At 48.0% G+C, this 22,229-nt stretch overlaps 1 protein-coding gene across 2 annotated transcripts in view; it reads right to left on the bottom strand.

Annotated features, from left to right (window-relative positions):
- Window positions 1-22,229, bottom strand: part of FUBP3 (far upstream element binding protein 3) — a 118,738-nt gene that overhangs the window by 10,197 nt on the left and 86,312 nt on the right. For both annotated transcript variants that reach the window (XM_068248842.1, XM_068248843.1), the window contains 3 exons: window positions 14,913-15,073; window positions 9,554-9,627; window positions 5,490-5,566 (listed from right to left, as the gene is read on the bottom strand). In XM_068248842.1, the coding sequence (XP_068104943.1) occupies window positions 5,490-5,566; window positions 9,554-9,627; window positions 14,913-15,073 (312 nt within the window). The remainder of the gene's footprint in view (window positions 1-5,489; window positions 5,567-9,553; window positions 9,628-14,912; window positions 15,074-22,229) is intronic.

Here is a 22,229-nt window from a genome sequence, read left to right as displayed (position 1 = left end):
ACACGCCAATTAATGGACTGCTGGCCAGCATGCTTTACCTCATTGGGCACTTTATGTAGAGGGCTAAGGAGGGGGTGTAGGAGGCAATAAAACCTGAAATGATTAGATCACTTATTAGCGTGGCTGTGGGAGGGGAGGGAAACCGACTCGCTTAATTTGTTCACCATTTGGCATGTGAATGCTTACAGACGCTCACTGCTTGCATACAATATGGCCGGGGGAACAATAGTACCAATAAGGCTTTCTCTCACATAAGAGGAGGAAGGGATTAAACCAGTGCAGGACATTTCCTCCAGCTTGGACCACTTAAGACCACTCAAGTTGTGGATGTTGACTAAACATGTGTGAGGTGGCTATTTTGAGGCGTGCTCCAAACGCTAGTTTAGCCAGGCTTGGACAAACTGGGCTCCTCACAGAAATCCTTATACACAGTCCAAACGCTGCAACAAAACTAATAAATGTTGAAAATAAGCACCTCACTGATTATCTCAAAGTTTCCAAAACACCGAACATGCAAATGATCAAGACAAAGGTAATTATAAAGCAAAATGTGCCTCTGACAGAAAACCAGGGTTCGAATCTCGGCTCTTCCTGTTCAGTAAGCCAGAACCTAACTCAGACAAGCTGACATGTTCCATTGTGGACCTGCCCAGTAATGCAAGATTTCTGGGACAGAGTACTAAGATATGCAAATAGGATTGGTAGAATTACAATACCTAAAGATCCCATGATTTTGTTGTTTAATTCTGTTATGAAAGATGACAAATCAATTAGCATTTCTACTCTGATCCATGTTTTATTAATAGCAGCAAGAAAGGTAATCTACAACAGGTGGATTTACCCCACTCCACCATCTGTCTGGGACCTGAGAGAAGAATTGCCACATCTAATGATGCTGGAAAAATTGGAAGCTACCCTGAATAAAGAAAAAGACACCAAGAAGTTTTTTTTTTTTTTTTTAAATGGAAGCCCTTCTTACTGGATACCTTTACCTCCACGGAACTTTGTAACATTGTGACTCCCTTCAAATATACCACATGGTATCTAAAAGCAAATATCACCGCCACATTGGGCCGCTTGGACTTTGGTGTATGATCACTGGATCACTGAATGGGACTAAAGCCATTGGATGGTCTGAGGAGATAAACAATTGACAGCTGGAGATAGTACAGGCATGGGCCAACTTGGCCCTCCAGCTGTTACGGAACTACAAGTCCCACAATGCATTGCAGTAGTCTGACAGCCACAGTCATGACTCAAAGGCAAATGCATTGTGGGACTTGTAGTTCCGTAACAGCTGGAGGGCCAAGTTTGCCCATGCCTGAGATAGTATGATCAGAGAGTAGATGGGGAGGGAGGGATGGGAGGGACGGGATGGGGGAAGTTGACCCGGTGCCTGTTGTACCACCAGCTATAACTTCCTGGCTGGATGGTGCAATGGTTAAGGGCTCTGCCTCTGACACGGGAGACCAGGGTTCGAATCTCGGCTCTGCCTGTTCAGTAAGCCAGCACCTATTCAGCAGGAGACCTTAGGCAAGTCTCCCTAACGCTGTTACTGCCTATAGAGCGCGTCCTAGTGGCTGCAGCTCGGGCACTTTTAGTCGGCCAGGTGAAATGCGCTATATAAGTGTTTGTCTTTTGTTATGTCCAGATGTGGAAATATATTTGAAAAATTAATAAAATGCTTTGAAAAGTAAGCCAGAACCTATTCAGTGATGAGACCTTGGGCAAGTCTCCCTAACACTGCTACTGCCTATAGAGCGCGCCCTAGTGGCTGCAGCTCCGTCACTTTGAGTCAGCCAGGAGAAAAGCACAATGTAAATGTTCTCTGTCTCGTCTATCAGTAATTGCAATTAATGTTTAAATATTGCACTTTCTTTGCTTGGAATATATTTTGAAATACTGCTGAAAATATTTCTAAAGCTTCCTTACCACACCTCCTGATAAGTAAACAAGCAATTTTTTTTTTCAAGAAAGAACCCAGATATAATAATAATAATAATGGCAGTATTTGTATAGCGCCTTTCTCCTGTCGGACTCAAAGCGCTTGCGAGGCAGCCACTAGAGCGCACTCAGTAGGCAGTAGCAGTGTTAGGGAGTCATGCCCAATGAACTCCTTACTGAATTACTGGCTTACTGAACAGGCAGAGCCAAGATTCGAACCCAGGTCTTCTGTGTCAGAGGCAGAGCCCTTAACCAGTACACCATCCAGCCACCACTAGTTTGTCTTTAAAGAGAATACTAGCATTTTTGAGGTTATAATGCAAACGATTGTTTGCCTGCTTTTCTCCTGACTAAGCGCTCTTTCACGATGACGGCTAAATTGATCAAGATTTGTACCAAAAATCAATCATAATAATCGATCAAACAGATAACCTTGATCGATCGACTGCCTAATTATTATTTTTTGTTAGTAAATCTAGGCTGTGCTGAATTGATTAAACAAATTCTCCCTGAGGCTGTGACTGAAAGGACAAAGTTTTACTTTTACTTTGCATTTACGACCCTGGATACTCCGTAAACTTTTGCATTACAGCTTCAGGGCTGGAACCCACAGGAGCGCTTTTGGCAGCGTTTTAGCAGCACTGCGATACACTAGCGTTTTGCCAAAACGCTGGGCTAATGTTAATGGATGGGGCAACTTCCACAGGAGCGTTTGCGTTTCCCAGAAACGCAAACGCAGGACCTGCAGCATTTTGGGAGCGTTAGCGCTTCAATGTAAAGTATTGAAACGCTAGCAGAAACGCTGAGCAAAACCTAAACTGAGCGGTTTTGCTAGCGTTTTGCGGTTCAGCACACTGTAACAAAATTAAAAATAATTCACAGGACCAATCAGGATAAAAACGCAAAACGCAAAACGCTACACAACCGCTGGGCAAAAAAATACAATGTTGCAAAACACGACCAAAAACGCGCATGAATCCGCTTGCAAACCGCTCAGACAAAACGCTAGCAGTTGCGTTTTGCGTTTGCTGATTTCAGTGGGTTCCAGGCCTCAAGGAGGAAAGGGTTATGTTTAAAGACAAAAGGATGCCTGAGTAAAACCGTTATCAGTCATAACACAAAAGTAAGTGGGAGAAGCAGTAATGCTGTTTTTTTTTTTAGTAATTTATAAAACCATATCACCGGCCTAGGAATAAAAGCACTCAAGATTAAATTACGGTAAGTGCTTTAACTACGAAGGTACATTTAAAGTGGAAGTGTAGATACAAATTAAACACATTGTTTCACTTACCTGGGGCTTCTGCATGCCCCCAGCAGCTGTCCTGTTCCGAGCAGAGTCTCCACGAGTCTCCGTTTCCCCACCACGGCTCCGTTCTGTACCTAGACTTGTAAGTCGAGGCCAGCGCAGCCCTGCCAAGCGTATCCTTTCTTCGCGTTCCCCTGCTATTGCATTAAACGCGAAGAAAGGATACGCGTGGCCAGAGCCGCACAGGCGCAGTGGCCCAGCAGCGAAACCGAAAGTAGCTGGCGGCGGGAGAACGGAGGCTCGTTGAGGAGCGGGGCGGGACAGGACTTCTGCTGGGGGCTTTGGGAAGCCCCAGGTAAGTGAAACAATGTGTTTATTTTCTATCTACAGTTCCGCTTTAATACATTCTGGAATCCACTAAAACCACAAGACAAAGAAATATCCGGGGAGGGTAAAGCATGCTATTTTGTAGAGCAGATTCATATTGTACACAGAAGAATTCAAGAGAGGACGGGGAGGAGAGTGAATGTGTGTATGTGTGTGCGTGGGGGGAGGGGGCACCATATGGCTGTTTTTTTTTTACCTAGGAAAAAAAAAAATCATATTTAAAACCGATTAATGAATGATAATTAGCACCTAAAGTGACTTCTCTCCATTACAGTGTGTCTAGGCCATGGAGGGAAGAGGAGAAAGAATGGTCACTTGACCTTGAGATGTGAATAGAGGTCATATAAAGGCATATAAAGATAAGACCACTAATGCATCAGTACTGGTTACTTCCCTATGTGCCAGTACTGAGAACTCCTATGATAAGTGCCATCACACAGAATTAATTTTTAGCTACTGCTACCACAATATGCAGAAAGACCTTCAGAGCCGCTAGCCTGAATCTCTCCAGCTTTTCTATATAAGTGCTGAAGTCATATTGAGACAACCTGCAGAACGACGTTCAGCTATCAGCCACAGCACTATCTAAGTCTAGGTGCAAGATACAAAGGACAACGGACCTCAAAGCAACCAACCAACATCACTTCACGGAACCTGGCAAACTGATGTTTGGATGACGAGGCCTTTGCAAACCACTCCTTGCACTAAAATACTCTGCAGTTTAGAGGAAATGACACTGCGGTGGTGAGTATGAGTTAGGCAAGGTGTACCTTTAAGTTTAAAGGATACCTGAATTAAACTCACTTACTTGTGGCTTCTTCAAGCCCCTGTGGTCTTGAAGGTCCCTCATGCATCCTCCTTGGTCAAGCTAATGTAGCTGGGATCGTTCTGTGCCCGTGCAGTACGTACAAAGTTGTAACCATGCATGCGCAGAATGCTCCTGGCCATGGGACCGCGATCAGGGAGGCGAGGTGCGCTGCCAGGCCAGCCCATGTGCAGTAGTGCGCGATTTAGCCAAGTTCTGCACAACAGATTGAGGATTGGGACCAAGAGGACAGAGAAACCTACAAGACTATGGGGGCTGAAACAAGCCCCATGTAAGCAAACTATCTATGTTCAGTTTGAGTATCCTTTAAGGGGGCTTCCAGGCTTTTTCCAGGTAGTTGGAGAGCGGTGTTCCCCAACCCTGCTGACAAGGACCACACTCAGAACCTGTTTTGTAGGAAACCACAAGCATTCAAACATGAGGTAATTATTATCTCAGCAGGGATTAGATTAGCTGCCTCTGTGGATTCTCACAAAACGCGCACTGTTGTTGGGCCTTGAGGACAGGGTTGGGTAAGTGACTAAAAAGAGGTAAATGGACCTTTTTTTATGAGCCACATTGCTAGCATGCATTTTTAATGTGCTACTGATATGCCCTGCTAAAAATGGTGCTTGGTTCCGTTTAAGTACACCTGATCAGGTCAAAACATGTGACAACAGTACAGCCAAAGTACTGTTACAACTTATGTGACATATGTCTTCTTGCACTAAAGCCTCAGTGGATCCTGGGTATATTGTAATATGGATATGAAACAACACTCCTGGTAAATACTGTGAAAGACCGCAGGTTGCTCCCATCAGGAAAGCATGCTGTGATCATTCTCTGAGGAACCCTTTTGGGAAAATACAAGTTCCCTTTAGTCTAGTTTAGCAGGTTTGGCTGTCTGTACCACTCACCTGATCAGTGGCAAAAGGCGACAAGGCCACCAGAGAACGCGTTGGTTTGACACCAGCAAAGCTGACACAGGATTGAGCTTAAGTCAACTGGCAGAAATGGTACAAGATCGGACAGCATGGAGAGAGCTAACCCATAGAATCACCAAGAGTCGGACACGACTGAATGGATAACATCATCACCACCACTCACCTGCAAGCTGCTGGGCCGGCTGTTGCCACGGCTGGAAAGTGCTACCCCAACCCTGTGTTAAAAATGCCTGAGGACCACTGCAAAGAGAAAAACAACTATTACAATCCGTCATGCACATCAACAATTAACCTTAAAGCAGATCCAAGATGAAAAACTAACTATAACAAGTAACTTGTCTATATATCTTATCCAAAATTTAGATCAGCTTCAACAGTTTACGATTATTTAATCCTGTGATAAAATGAGAACAGCCATGTTCTGTTTGTCACATTACACACAGGCAAGCTGATCTGTATTCTCCTGCCCTCAGCCTGTGAAAACTTGACTCCCCTCTCCTCCTCCCCTCTGCCTCCAAAATCTCTGGCTAGTAACCTCCTCCTCCTGCCCAGACTGAGCTAAAGCGGACCAGAACTCAGAACTTCCTCTCTGCTCTAAAAGAGAAGCAACAGCATAACAACCAACAGCGGATACAAATCCTGCAATAAATCCGCAGTGTCTACTTCCTGCTTTCACGTAAGCAGACATGGTGTTAACATCCTGTGTTTACAAATCTGGCATTTTGCCCAATTTATTCAGTGGATTAGCTTGTGCAATCCGCCCAGTGTGTACTGTTGGGGTTTGAAAAAAAACAAAAACAAAAAAAAAAACACACTTACCTGGGGTTTCTACCGGCCCCCTGCAGCTGTAATGTTCAGCGCCGTCCTCCAACGATCATCTGTCCCCTGCCACTTGTCCCGGTCTAACGCGGCAGCTCATCCAACTGCGAAAGCCCGGCTGTGCACTTGCTCCCGCACGCATCATCGGGAGACTACTGCGCGGGCGCAGTACAAGAAAACTTCGTACTGCGCCTGCACAGTAAGATCCCGATGACGAATATCAGACCCGGACCGGCGGCAGGGAATGGAGGATTGTTGGAGGAAGGCGTGTGACATTACAGCTGCAGAGGACCGGTAGAAGCCCCAGGTAGGTGTCGGTTTTTATTTTACAAACATCCCCCACCCCAGAGAACCCCTAAATTAACCTTTATCATTTTCATATTCTTCATATTTCCTAAACAAGAGCAAAGCACGCCATTTCTTTGATAGTCTAAGAAGCAGGTGGTGCTCCAGAGTTTTTAAATGGTACATGAACAAAGATGGGTACACAATTGGGAAGGCATGCTCTTTACAGGAATAGGGGTTACTTGAAGCGGACCTGAACTCTAGCACAGCACACAATGAAAAGTCTTAATTCCACATATAGTTGCTGTAAATTAGGCCCTTTTCAGCAGCTGTGAATGAGGCTACAGCTCTACCTCTACAGGAAAGACTGAGGCTCCCTGGAAGGTTAATTCCCATGAATACTTTACCGATTGAAGATATTCCCCCCTAAATGATATCATGCTGTGGCTAATCCTTTATAGCAGAGGGGAAGTTTGTGTTTACCGTATATACTCGCAAGCAAGCCGACCCGCACATAAGCCGACCCCCCAACTTTAACCCCCCCCCCCCCCCCCCCAAAAAAAAAACAGGAAAAAATGATTGACCCTCATATAAGTCGGGGGTAGGAAATGCTGGCCGCGTGATCCCCCCAGTGTGTCCCAGTATAGCTAGTATAGTGGCCAGTATGGGTAGGTAGTGCCTCAGTATAGCTAGTATAGTGCTCAGTATAGCTAGTATAGTGCCCAGCATAGGTAGGTAGTGCTCAGTGTAGCTAGTAAAGTGCCCAGTATAGCTAGTTAAATACCCCAGTATAGCCAGTATCGTGCTCAGTATAGCCAGTATCGTGCTCAGTATAGCTAGTATAGTGCTCCAGTATAGCTAGTATAGTGCCCCAGTATAGCTAGCATAGTGCCCCAGTATAGCTAGCATAGTGCCCCAGTATAACTAGTATAGTGTTCAGTATAGGTAGTATAGTGCCCAGTATGGGTAGGTAGTGCCTCAGTATAGCTAGTATCGTGCTCAGTATAGCTAGTATAGTGCCCAGCATAGGTAGGTAGTGCCCAGTATAGCTAGTTAAATACCCCAGTATAGCTAGTATTGTGCTCAGTATAGCTAGTATAGTGCCCAGTATAGCTAGTATAGTGCCCAGTATAGCTAGTATAGTGCCCAGTATAGCTAGTATAGTGCCCAGTATAGCTAGTATAGTGCCCAGTATAGCTAGTATAGTGCCCAGTATAGCTAGTATAGTGCCCAGTATAGCTAGTATAGTGCCCAGTATAGCTAGTATAGTGCCCAGTATAGCTAGTATAGTGCCCAGTATAGCTAGTATAGTGCCCAGTATAGCTAGTATAGTGTTCAGTATAGCTAGCATAGTGCCCCAGTATAGCTAGCATAGTGCCAGAGTATAGCTAGCATAGTGCCCCAGTATAGCTAGCATAGTGCCAGAGTATAGCTAGCATAGTGCCCCAGTATAGCTAGCATAGTGCCCCAGTATAGCTAGCATAGTGCCCCAGTATAGCTAGTATAGTGCCCCAGTATAGCTAGTATAGTGCCCCAGTATAGTGCTCAGTGTAGGTAGGTAGTCGTCGTCGTCCCCCCCCCCCCCCCCCCCCCCCGCTGATGCTGCTATTACCTTACCAGCGGCCTCTAATAGTCCCACCTCCGTCTCCATTCAGGGCATGTAAATAGTTCACAGCAGCTCGCCCCACGGCGGCAGCTGTGTGATGACGGAGGAAGCGTAGAGAGCGGCTTCCTGTAGCGGCGATATGCATCGACGTTACTATGGGAACCGTTCTCTCTACGCTTCCTCCGTCATCACACAGCTGCCGCCGTGGGGCGAGCTGCTGTGAACTATTAACATGCCCTGCACGGAGACGGGAATATTGGAAGCCGCCGGTAAGGAAATGGCAGCAGCGGCGGCGGCCGGGGGGACATGACTCGCAAGCAAGCCGACCCCCCAACTTTTGGGGGGGGGGGGTCAAAAATTCGGCTTGCTTGCGAGTATATACGGTAGATCCATTTTAGGCACTCCCAAGTTTACTTTAAAACTTAAATGGGTTCTGTGGAGGTTCTAAAAAGACAAAATCCGACACTTACCCAGAGCTTCTATCAGCCCCCTGCAGCTGTAATATCCTACGCCGTCCTCCGATCCTCGGTTCCCCGGTCTAATATTCGTCTAAATAGACGTATACTGCTTTCTCCTGCGTGCGTCATCGGTAGATCACTGCGCAGACACAGTACAAAGTTTTCTTGTACTACGCAGTAAGCTCCAGATGACGCGCGCGGTAGCGAGCATGCGCTCGGCCATGGCTGCAGTGTAAATTGTCACGTATTTAGGATAGGAGCGGCGGCGGGGAACGGAGCATCGGAGGAGGACAGAGCAGGACATGACAGCTGCAGGGGGCAGATAGAAGCCCCAGGTAAGTGTCCGGTTTTGCTTTTTAAATAACACCAAAGAACTCCTTTAAAGAGGCTCAGGGCCATTTTTGGGGGCTGGAGGGGTCTCAGCATGAGGGGAAAGGTATGGCAACACAGCGGGGAGGGGGGGGGGGAAGGGGGGACGGTCCTCCCCCTCCCTCACCTCGGGCTCTCCCCTCCAGCTTCAATAACTATATATGTGCAGCGGCAGCTACATACCTTCCGTGCGCTCCAGCGTAGATGCTTTCTCTCTCTAGCCTCTGACACGACTTCCTGTATAAACCGCTTCAAATTTCTGCAGGGGGGCCTGGTGGGTCTTAGTTACGCCCCTGTACTGTGCATTGGTGTTCGGGGGCTGACATCGCTGGAATCGTGGGACCGAGAAGGACAGGGAAGTCTCTTTAGGATCCAGAGGCTTCCCCCTCCTGAAGTAAGTATCCCTTATAGGTTTTTTTTTTTTTAATTACAGGTTTTCTTTATTTTATTCTTACACTGATGACTTGTAGTAGCTAATCAGGTGGTTCTGGTAAAAAATTTTTTAAAGGCATTAGGTTAAATAAAAAAATACAAAAAAAGATTCCAATGCCTTCTACGGCATACTTTTTTGTAAATAAATAAGCCTGCACATCTAAGTATATATGAATTACTCACAGTAAAAAGGATAGGAGCAATGCAGAATAAGCCGACTATGAGTGAACTTGCAGACAAGGGTAATGTTACACTTACTTTTGATGAGGTGTCGCATGTGGCTGGCTGAATGGACTCTGCCCATAGCTGCTTGCTGCGCCAATTGCTGTGCCCTGTGGGATAAGCACAGCGTGTTACAGCCATGACCATGGGATCAGAAATCATCCGGCTAAAAGGACATCTATCCAGCATAAGCAGGAGCAGTTGGCAGAAAATAGTTATATAATAAAAGATTAGGGATGAATAATGATGGAACGTGCCAAGCAAAAGATAATGCAGACATCATACATCACTGATTCAGTCTCTAGGAAGAGATAGAGGAACCCCGGCTGCCTGGTATGATGTGAACCACCTCTACCAACAGCACTGCTGATCTAGCGGCTTTACCCTTCTCTATACAAGGTAGCCATATGAGATTCCATTTTTTAGGTTTTTTTTTCTCAAACCAGAAAAATATGATCGATTTTTCCGCTTGATCGAATAATTAGAAAAAATAATCAAACTAATATACCATAAGACGAGATCGATTTTTCCAATATGAAACAAACTCTGTTTTATATTTTTATGGTGATTTTTTTTTTTTTTTTACAAAACCAATCAAATTTTTATTGAAAAAAAAACAACAAAAACCTTGGATTGTATTTTATCGATCCATACGTTTTGTTTTTTTAATTATTTCTTACACAATTGATTTTTTTTCTTCAATGAAAGCAGATTGTATAGTGTATGGCCACTGTATGTCCTCTCCACAAGTCATAGAGAAGTGTGCCAGTCTTAAAGTGTAACGGTCGGGCATAAATTAAATCATTTTTATCTGGTAAACAAGTAATAAGGATGCTAACCAGGCAATCCAAAAGTTAAAATCACTATTACTTTTCTTGTTGATAAATGGTCATTCCCCAGTTTACCTTTTATTTGGTACATTGCCGCACAAAGGAAGTTGCAGGGCATGCTGGGTTTTCTTTTTTTGCTTCTTTATTTTTCCCTCAGACTTATCTAATGCAGTCTGATTGGCTGAAGCCTCTATCCCTCCTGTTTCCCCACCCACACCTCTGTTCCTCTGTGATTGGGCAATATTTCTCATGCTGAGATAATGCTCTTTCTATTGCAGTGCTGAGTGGGAGTGCCTGAAGACTGGGAGCAGGGCAGGAAATGCATACACAATCAGACAGAGGAGAGAGTTAGAAAAAGGACATCAGGAGTGGCTTCAAGATAGACACAGTTAAAATGGAGAATGCTAAGAAAGATTTTCTCTTTTTTTACTATTAAAAAAAAAATCACCAAAAACAAAATGTGGACAGTACAATACATGTTATGCAAGTATTTATCTACTTATATATGTGTTTTTTTCTGATATAGTATGGCTAATAGCTCCTCTTTAACATGTGACCAGATGTATTGATGATCATGTGATTTCCTGTGGGAAAGGGTTTAGGCGTCACATGAGTGGGGCGTGGCACACCTGAAATAGGGCAATGCCCAAAACGTGTGCTTCTGCATGTTGGCAATACAGTGATATTACTGAGCCATTTTTGTGCCGTCTCCGTTTATTACAATGCAATTGGATCACAGGAGTGGTGTGCTTGCAGGGGTCTGGCACCGGCATGCAGGGCTGGAGCTACAGATCTGGCCAGGCTTGCAGGGGTCTGGCACCGGCATGCAGGGCTGGAGCTATAGATCTGGCCAGGCTTGCAGGGGTCTGGCACCGGCATGCAGGGCTGGAGCTACAGATCTGGTCAGGCTTGCAGGGGTCTGGCACCGGCATGCAGGTCTGGAGCTATAGATCTGGTCAGGCTTGCAGGGGTCTGGCACCGGCATGCAGGGCTGGAGCTACAGATCTGGTCAGGCTTGCAGGGGTCTGGCACCGGCATGCAGGGCTGGAGCTACAGATCTGGTCAGGCTTGCAGGGGTCTGGCACCGGCATGCAGGTCTGGAGCTATAGATCTGGCCAGGCTTGCAGGGGTCTGGCACCGGCATGCAGGGCTGGAGCTACAGATCTGGTCAGGCTTGCAGGGGTCTGGCACCGGCATGCAGGGCTGGAGCTACAGATCTGGTCAGGCTTGCAGGGGTCTGGCACCAGCTTGCAGGGGTCTGGCACCGGCATGCAGGGCTGGAGCTATAGATCTGGCCAGGCTTGCAGGGGTCTGGCACCGGCATGCAGGGCTGGAGCTACAGATCTGGCCAGGCTTGCAGGGGTCTGGCACCGGCATGCAGGGCTGGAGCTATAGATCTGGCCAGGCTTGCAGGGGTCTGGCACCGGCATGCAGGGCTGGAGCTACAGATCTGGCCAGGCTTGCAGGGGTCTGGCACCGGCATGCAGGGCTGGAGCTACAGATCTGGCCAGGCTTGCAGGGGTCTGGCACCGGCATGCAGGGCTGGAGCTACAGATCTGGCCAGGCTTGCAGGGGTCTGGCACCGGCATGCAGGGCTGGAGCTATAGATCTGGCCAGGCTTGCAGGGGTCTGGCACCGGCATGCAGGGCTGGAGCTACAGATCTGGCACCGGCATGCAGGGCTGGAGCTACAGATCTGGCCAGGCTTGCAGGGGTCCGGCACCGGCATGCAGGGCTGGAGCTACAGATCTGGCCAGGCTTGCAGGGGTCTGGCACCGGCATGCAGGGCTGGAGCTATAGATCTGGCCAGGCTTGCAGGGGTCTGGCACCGGCATGCAGGGCTGGAGCTACAGATCTGGTCAGGCTTGCAGGGGTCTGGCACCGGCATGCAGGGCTGGAGCTACAGATCTGGCCAGGCTTGCAGGGGTCTGGCACCGGCATGCAGGGCTGGAGCTACAGATCTGGCCAGGCTTGCAGGGGTCTGGCACCGGCATGCAGGGCTGGAGCTATAGATCTGGCCAGGCTTGCAGGGGTCTGGCACCGGCATGCAGGGCTGGAGCTACAGATCTGGCCAGGCTTGCAGGGGTCTGGCACCGGCATGCAGGGCTGGAGCTACAGATCTGGACAGGTTTGCAGGGGTCTGGCACCGGCATGCAGGGCTGGAGCTATAGATCTGGCCAGGCTTGCAGGGGTCTGGCACCGGCATGCAGGGCTGGAGCTACAGATCTGGACAGGTTTGCAGGGGTCTGGCACCGGCATGCAGGGCTGGAGCTATAGATCTGGCCAGGCTTGCAGGGGTCTGGCACCGGCATGCAGGGCTGGAGCTACAGATCTGGCACCGGCATGCAGGGCTGGAGCTACAGATCTGGCCAGGCTTGCAGGGGTCTGGCACCGGCATGCAGGGCTGGAGCTACAGATCTGGCCAGGCTTGCAGGGGTCTGGCACCGGCATGCAGGGCTGGAGCTACAGATCTGGCCAGGCTTGCAGGGGTCTGGCACCGGCATGCAGGGCTGGAGCTACAGATCTGGCCAGGCTTGCAGGGGTCTGGCACCGGCATGCAGGGCTGGAGCTACAGATCTGGTCAGGCTTGCAGGGGTCTGGCACCAGCTTGCAGGGGTCTGGCACCGGCATGCAGGGCTGGAGCTATAGATCTGGCCAGGCTTGCAGGGGTCTGGCACCGGCATGCAGGGCTGGAGCTACAGATCTGGCCAGGCTTGCAGGGGTCTGGCACCGGCATGCAGGGCTGGAGCTATAGATCTGGCCAGGCTTGCAGGGGTCTGGCACCGGCATGCAGGGCTGGAGCTACAGATCTGGCCAGGCTTGCAGGGGTCTGGCACCGGCATGCAGGGCTGGAGCTACAGATCTGGCCAGGCTTGCAGGGGTCTGGCACCGGCATGCAGGGCTGGAGCTACAGATCTGGCCAGGCTTGCAGGGGTCTGGCACCGGCATGCAGGGCTGGAGCTATAGATCTGGCCAGGCTTGCAGGGGTCTGGCACCGGCATGCAGGGCTGGAGCTACAGATCTGGCACCGGCATGCAGGGCTGGAGCTACAGATCTGGCCAGGCTTGCAGGGGTCTGGCACCGGCATGCAGGGCTGGAGCTACAGATCTGGCCAGGCTTGCAGGGGTCTGGCACCGGCATGCAGGGCTGGAGCTATAGATCTGGCCAGGCTTGCAGGGGTCTGGCACCGGCATGCAGGGCTGGAGCTACAGATCTGGTCAGGCTTGCAGGGGTCTGGCACCGGCATGCAGGGCTGGAGCTACAGATCTGGCCAGGCTTGCAGGGGTCTGGCACCGGCATGCAGGGCTGGAGCTACAGATCTGGCCAGGCTTGCAGGGGTCTGGCACCGGCATGCAGGGCTGGAGCTATAGATCTGGCCAGGCTTGCAGGGGTCTGGCACCGGCATGCAGGGCTGGAGCTACAGATCTGGCCAGGCTTGCAGGGGTCTGGCACCGGCATGCAGGGCTGGAGCTACAGATCTGGACAGGTTTGCAGGGGTCTGGCACCGGCATGCAGGGCTGGAGCTATAGATCTGGCCAGGCTTGCAGGGGTCTGGCACCGGCATGCAGGGCTGGAGCTACAGATCTGGACAGGTTTGCAGGGGTCTGGCACCGGCATGCAGGGCTGGAGCTATAGATCTGGCCAGGCTTGCAGGGGTCTGGCACCGGCATGCAGGGCTGGAGCTACAGATCTGGCACCGGCATGCAGGGCTGGAGCTACAGATCTGGCCAGGCTTGCAGGGGTCTGGCACCGGCATGCAGGGCTGGAGCTACAGATCTGGCCAGGCTTGCAGGGGTCTGGCACCGGCATGCAGGGCTGGAGCTATAGATCTGGCCAGGCGAGGAAGGTGTGGACATTGAGTATAGCAGTAGCTCTGTTGGTCATTAGTTTTGGGTTAAGACTAAAGGTGGCCATACATCTAACGACTTGGCGATCGATCGACCATCCGATTAGATAATTACAATCGAATCGGATTAAAAATCTGTGCCACCAAGTGCATGCCTGATCAACAATGCAGTCAATTTCAGAGTATATAGGGCTATCCATTAGCAGCGGATTCGTAAGACTGATGGACACCGCGACACAGGACAGGTAATGTATAATAGCACACATGCAAATTTATACACTAAGGCAGTGATCTGCAAACTTGGCTCTCCAGCTGTTAAGGAACTACAAGACCCACAATGCATTTGCCTTTATGAATCATGACTGTGGCTGACAAACTCCTGCAATGCATTAAGGGACTTGTAGTTCCTTAACAGCTGGAGAGCCAAGTTTGCAGATCACTGCACTAGGGGAACAGTTGTGAGCTTTGTAGAGATTTGTAGAGAGACATTTGTCCCTTGATCGAATCTGCCCATCATCACCTGATGTATGGCTACCTTAATAGGTAACTCACATACTTCACAGTGGGACCCATGAGCAGGCAGGATTATGAAATAGGGGCTGTATTAAACATTTTACAGCCTTTTGTTCAGTGTTTTGGGTTCTACTGTTGCAATGAGCACAAAGGCGCTCCCCCTCTTTACACCTCCACTTGGAACTGTCCTGCCTCTACAAACTCACCCCAACTTTCTCATCGATGAGATGCCTGGCCATCTCAATCTGCTGCGGGACACCCCGGATGGTGAATATCCGAACACTCGGGTCCGTGTTGGGTGGGGGGTTCCTCTGGAGCTCCACGTGGGCTCCCGATTGCTGGTTTATGTTTTTGATGTTTTCACCTCCTGCAGGAAAGAGAAGAAAATATTAAGCGGTTATTATTGACCACTGTCCCTACACCAAGATAATTGGGTTCACCTATCAAAACTGGGAAAATCTACTTGGTTGACACATGTTTGGAATGTTTGCCCAGGTCACAGGAAATCACAGGGAGGAATACTGAAAGATTAGTGGGCCAGTAAATGAAATTAGAGGGTGGGTCTTGAGGGGGAATCTAAAAAACCCCCAAAAACATTAAGATGTTCTAGGGCCAATTTAGTGTAGATGTAGAAGGCCACATAACACAAAGATTTGTACCTACAGCCTCAATGTACCTTGGAAGAAACCAATCACAGAGCAGAGGAACATTTCCCATCCTCCATTGGGCCTGTGATGTAACTCCAGGAGTTAATCGCTCGTCAAACAAGGGAAAAGTATGGATAAATATGATACACAGCTAAATCTAGAGCATGGGTCTCAAACTCAATTTACCTGGGGGCCGCAGGAGTCAAAGTCAGGATGAGGCTGGGCCACATAAGGAATTTCACAATCGCGGCACATCGTCGCCTCTGCCCGCCCCTCTCACTCTTTCTTCACAGAGAGGGGCAGGGAGAGGCGGTGATCCGTGCGTCGATTGACGTCAGGAGGGGCAGAGCTGAAGCTGAAAGCTCTGCCCCTTCCAGGAAATGCCGGCGGATTGCCCCCCGGGGCGATTTGGGGGCTCTGCAGCCTTTGTTTAGCGGCGGGGATGCGGCGGATTACTTGGGAGCACTGAAGCGAACTATAAGGAAGCTTTTGCTGGCGAGGGCCACAAAATATTGTATCGAGGGCCGCAAATGGCCAGCGGGCCGCGAGTTTGAGACCCCTGATCTAGAGGATACTGTTCCTCTGACTTATTCTGTTCAGTGAATATTCAAGCAGGTGTCCGGAGGAGGTCTTTCCCCTTTAAGTCGGATCATTCTCTAGTTTATCCTCCAAATACACAAAAATAAAAAGAAGCGAGTTACATCACTAGTAGACACACACTTTCATACAAGCATCTGCTCAGCACCAGGCCAGAACAGACAGCATATGGCGGCAAGCAGGCTACAGACATGTGAACGGGGTACGGATAATTGATTAAAGCGTAACCTTTCCATCCCGTCCTGTCCTGTGAGGAGTGGAAATGCTGCAAGAACGTGCGATACAATGCGAGAAACAGCAGGGGGCACACTGACTGCAAAACTCCACAACTCATCTGCCACAACTTCCTTAGGATGTTCATCACACACAGAAGCAGGACTACACAGCACACACCACCGGGAAGACAAACTGTGACTGATCAGCGACCTCCTTGTATTAATGCATCATGTCTGGTACGTGTCTGCAGTGGATCCAAGATGAACTTTTACCCATTGCATAATTGTGTCCCTTTCCTATTGTTTATAGGGCATTCCTCAAGCCAAACACTTTTTTGTTTTGTTTTAATACTCTAATTCCCTATAAACTAAACAAGCCACGCCCACAGGTTTTCAGAGTGCCAAGGCACTTTCAGATAGTAGCAAGGGCTCATGGGAGCTCAGTCTGGGCAGGAGGAGGAGGAGGTGTTACTAGCCAGAGAGTTCAGAGGCAGAGGGGAGTAGGGGGGATAAGGTTTTTTCACAGGCTAAGTGCTCAAGATACAGATAAGCCTGCCTCTGTGTAATGTTTACAAACAACATGGCTGCTCTCATTGTATCACAGAAAGAAATAATCATATTCTATTAAAGCTGTTTGCAGCTTTAGATAAGATATATACGTTAATTGTTAGTTTTTCATCTCGGATCCGCTTTAATGTATACATGTATATCACTACTAAAGGTGTGCTTACAATAACCTGAAAGGGGCTGTGATAAATAACTGTGTCATTTTACAATCTTTTTAAGATACAGTCATACTGATTGCACTACGTACAGGATAATAATTTTACACACTCTGTATACTCATGATCTCTCCATTTACTTGCTGATACGACACACACACACACACACAGTAAAGGCTGGGCCACATTTTGCCTGGTACCACAATGACATGTAAACAGGACCCCATGATTTACTAGGGAGCCCATTAGCACAGTCCTGGATAAGATAACAAAGTGTAGATGCTAATGGGAGGAACGAAGGCGTAGCACTCTTGGAACACAAGGGTCTCTAGTTCAAATCTATGCCCAGAGACTTTCTGTGTAGTGTTTGTATGTTCCCCGGTCTTTACGCAGTGTTCGCCCTCCAAAAAACCCCCCATATGAATACGTTTATTGGATCAATTTCCATCTATGTACTACCACCCACATACTCCGCCAAAATATACCAGTATTCTGGCATCCACTGCTTTTCCTACTTTGAGAGTCACATGGCCACGCTGACTGATCCACCCACCGGCTACATCCAGCAGCATAAGTATGAAAGGAGTAGCAAAGTCTGACTAATGCATTGACCTGTGAAACGGTATCCTGGATCGGAAGAGAGCAATAAGATGCAGGTAAACGCAAGGCGGCAGCTTCCATGGAATGCAGAACGCAGTCTGCAGCTCTGGCAAGCAAGGTTCGATTACAATGGGCAGCACGGTGGCGTAGCGGATAGCGATCTCGCCTTGCAGCGCTGGCTCCCCGGTTCAAATCTCAGCCAGGACACCATCTGCAAGGTGTTTGTAGGTTTTTCCCAGTATCTGTGAGGGTTTCCTCCGGGCACTCTGGTTTCCTCCCACATCCAAAGACATACAGATGAGTTAATTGGCTTCCTCCCAAATTAGCCCTAGACTACAATGATTATGGTAGGGAATAGATTGTGAACTCATCTGAGGGACAGTTAGTGACAAGACTGTATACTCAGTAAAGTTCTGAGGAAGATGTTGGCGCTGTATATGTACTATTAGCAGTGATGAGCGAAATATTCTTTTCGCATTCATTTTCACGAAAATAATGTTAAATTCGATTTTTGTGCGAAAATGCCATCGCAAATCCTTTTGAAATAAGTTTGTGATTTTTTTGCAGACTTTTGTGTTTCGCTGTACAAGTAATGATTTCTTTCGTGGTATTGTAAATTTTCACCATATTGGGAAAATTTTCTCTAAATTAAAAATGGTATTTTCGATGCAAACATGATTTGAGAAAATTTACAAGCAACTCTGCTAATTAATAATAATTGGAAAACAAATGTAATTTAGGCTTCTTTCAGACAGGAGGCTGAACTCCGCATTTGTCCGTTCACCGCCCAGTCTGCCACCCGCAAGAGCCGGTCGGGTACAATTATGGTGCCACTCCAGTGCTGCCAAATGTCAGCAGTTGTAACATCTGTGATGGTGCTTGAAACCCCAATGGCATTACCCAGTGGCAGAGAACCACGACATGTGACTCCACAGGAAATGTCCATCGCCGGTACAGAACGCTGAAAAGCACCTGGCTGCTGCAGGAGAGTAGCTGACAGGCAGTGACTTCACCGCCTGTTAGCTGCCCATCGGAAAGAGGTCTTAGGGCTTGTTTGCTTATCGCGTGCTTTCAGCCATGCTTATGGAGACACCATCGCAGGGACAGCATAGAGTGCATAAACTGCACTGTCTGATGTTTCGTTACATGCGCTGCGATTCACTTTTGAATCGCAGCGCAGGGTTTCCTGCATTTTGTGGCAATTGGGGCCACGATCCCATTGAAGACCCTTAGGTAGGTTTAACACAGCCTGAATAAGATCACGTACATGCCAGTTTAGCTTAGGTTTTCTTAAACGAGACAGTTCTTCCAGACGCCCATACTAGCAAGGCCTACTTTTTTGCCTTTTTCCAGCATGACCGAACAATTGTCTGGCATCACCCTATGAGTTCCCAGCAGACGCTTTTACACAATGAAATCAATGGAAAGATTTCTGGGCAAGAGAAAAAAAAATACAAAACAAAACAAAGAAGGAAAAAAACAAAAAAAACAACCCAGAAATGAAGACTTTACAATACCCGGTTAATATTCATACAGCTGTTTATCGGTATCCAGCCTAGCGCAGCCTCTGCATTTTCTAAATTAGCCCATAATGGCAGCTCTATCAGCTCAACAGGAGAAAAAAATTGATTATCACTTGTTGAGTAAGTGTGTTAATTGCTGCAGCAATTAGCTTGGAAAGGAGGAGGAGAGGAATTGGTCCGGGGCCAGAAATGACATGCTTGTCGCGGTGGAAGCGGAATAGAGCCGCGGTGAAGACATACAGAGTCTGACATGTTATTCTGCAGGTACAAGAAGTGCAATACTGTATAATACTACACATAATATATATAACAGGGCTGTGGAGTTGGAGTCGGAGCAATTTTGGGTACCCGGAGTTGAAATCGGTGATTTCATAAACTGAGGAGTCGGATGATTTGTGTACAAAATCCACAGCCCTGGTAAGTATTAGACTAAGGAGTCGGAGCCATTTTGGGTACCTGGAGTCGGAGTTGTGGTTCCATAAACTGAGGAGTCGTGGTCAGAGTTGGAGTCGGAAGATTTTTGTACCGACTCCACAGCCCTGATACACAAGCTGTGGTTCTCGCACTAAAGCTCAAGAAAAATATCCTGTCAGCTTTTCCTGCAAAAAAATCTGCAGTGTGTCTACTTCCTGCTTTCATGGAAGCAGATATTTTAACATCCTGTGTTTACAAATCAGCTGCTCTGACCTAGCAGAGGAGCGGACACAGCTGAGAGATCAAATTACGGTGGTGATTAGTCACAGATGAGGGCTCTTCAGCCCCCAGCACAGATCAGGTTTGAGGCAGGGCAATCAGACTCCCCCCCCCCTTTTTTTCGCCACTAGGGGGATGTCCTGCTGGGGGGGTCTGATCCGCGCCAGCTACTTGTGCCTTGCGGGGGGAGCTCCTCAAAGCCCCCCTCCGCAGCGACATTCTGCCCTCCCTCTCCTTCCCTTCCCTCTACAGGCGGTACAGGACGGCGATCCGTCCTGTACCGCCTCTGATAGGCTTCAGCCTATCAGATTCCGGCGACCCCGGCCAATCAGAGGCCGGGGATCGCCGTTCTTCTTTACGGCGATTCTGCGCCGTATGATGTAAACACAGGGGATTTCTTCCCCGCGTGTTTAAAATTAGCCTGCGAGCCGCGATTGGAGGCTCGCAGGCTGTTCACCTTCTGTGAACTGACATGGAACGGCCGCTCGAATGAGCGGCCGTTTCCATGGAAACACCACTGCGACCTGCCGACGCCTATCGGCGTTAGGCGGTCGTTAAGTGGTTTAAGAGTTTAACCTGTCTAATTCCCTCTCATCTGTGACTAATCACCAGTGTAATTTGATCTCTCAGCGGTGTCAGCTAGCTGCCGCAGCAGAGCAGCTAATTTGTAAACATAGGATGTTAACCCTAAAAAGTTGTTCTTTAAGGGATAGTTCACAGTGCTAAGTTGCGTTGCAGAAAAATGTTGCATATCAAGTCACTGCCCATACAGTTCTATGGGCCTCTTCACAGTACTGCGTTGTAACAGATCATGTTATTCTAACTCGCTGAATGCAGGCTTTGTATTAAAGTCTATGTCCAATCTCCTAACCTAAAGGTTATGATAGGTTATGATGCTGTCATCTTCTAGAGCAGAGGAAATTTTGAGTTTAGGTCTGTTTTAAAAAGAAAGAAATATGGCAGCCTCCATATCCCTTTCAGTTTAGGTTTCCATGAAGTTTTACTATATTTGCCGTATAGTTGTTTCAGGTGTGTGGTTCAGACACTACTGAAGCCTGAAAGATCAGAAGGACTGCCAGGCAACCGGTATTGTTTAAAAGGAAATAAATATGACAGCCTCCATATCCCTCAGTTTAGGTTTCCTTGGAGTAGGACTCGATTTGCCACAGGCTTGTTTCAGGTGTGTGAGTCAGACACTACGGATGCTTGAAAGATCAACAGGACTGCCGGGCAAACGGTAACAGTGTTCTCCCCAGGCTCTTTTAGCCGGGTGCACCACTCGTCTAATTTTGGGGAGCACCCGGCTGTCATCGGCTCAACTCCTCATCCAGTTTCTACAGCACTGCCTTCCCCCATCGTAGCCCACCCAGCTACTTTTTCATGCCACCCGGCTAGAAAAAAAATTCTGGGGAGAACACTGCGGTAACGTTTAAAAGGAAATAAATATGGCAGCCTCTGTATCACTTTCATTTCAGGTGACCTTAAAAGTAGACCTGAACTCCGAGTAGGCAGTCTTCCCTCAAACAGCATTACAGAGGCCGGTTCAGCTTAACTTAACTGACTGCATAATCAATTTACAAAACACACAACAAGGCGCATGATGGAGGATGATGACATCCACGTCTCCTCCACAAATAAAGAGACTTTCCTGCATAGGGAGAAGCAGCACATCTCCCTCCTGCAGAAGAGGTCCAACGTGGCCATTAGACTGGTAATGATTAGCTTCAGGATAAATGTGGCTGAGCAGGCTCTCCCAATCAATTAAAGAAGAACAGTGCACAGCGGGGACACCAGTGTAATCACCTCTAACCCCCAATCTGTTGTCTCTTTCAGTGCAGGAGGCCTTATAGGCAGCAAGGCTGAATGAACCTTTAACAGACTAACCATAGACTGCAGGCAGAAGGGGGAAGTGAATTAAACTTGCAACTGCCTAGAAAGAATTATTCTGCCCACACAGTGAGAAGTTTCAATGTTATGTCAAGGGAGACAATATTTTCTTTTCCAAGAAGAGATTATCCAGCCCTGTGCAAGGTCATCTGTGTTTTACTTAAACCACAAAAGCAAGCAGCGCAAACATAAAAAAAAAAAGAATGAATAAGGGGGGAAAAATAGAAAGTCAGCATTTACGTGAGCTGGCACGGTCACATGGTTTTTCTGCACAGAAGGATTGTGGGAAAGCAAGGTCTGCGACAAACAAACAGACATAGTTACACAGTTATTTGGGTTGAAAAAAAGACAGGTTCATCGAGTTAAACCAGAACACTTAAAGTGGACCTGAACTCTTGCACAGGACAAAAGGAAAGCAGAGAAATGTATTTAGAGAGTTTAGCCTGTCTAACTCCTACTCATCTCTGACTAAACACACACTCTAATTTGATCTCTCAGCTCAGGAATCTCCTCTGCCACAGCAGAGCAGCTCATTTCTAAACACAGGATGTTAACCCAATGTCTGCCTTCCATGAAAGCAGGAAGTAGACACTGCAGATTTATTGCTGGATTAGTATCAGCTGTAACAAAGCAATGTTT

Source organism: Hyperolius riggenbachi, chromosome 8, assembly GCF_040937935.1.
Source record: "Hyperolius riggenbachi isolate aHypRig1 chromosome 8, aHypRig1.pri, whole genome shotgun sequence".
NCBI lineage: Eukaryota > Metazoa > Chordata > Amphibia > Anura > Hyperoliidae > Hyperolius > Hyperolius riggenbachi.
Note: the sequence above shows the minus strand (reverse complement) of the source record. Positions and strands in the feature narration are given on the sequence as shown.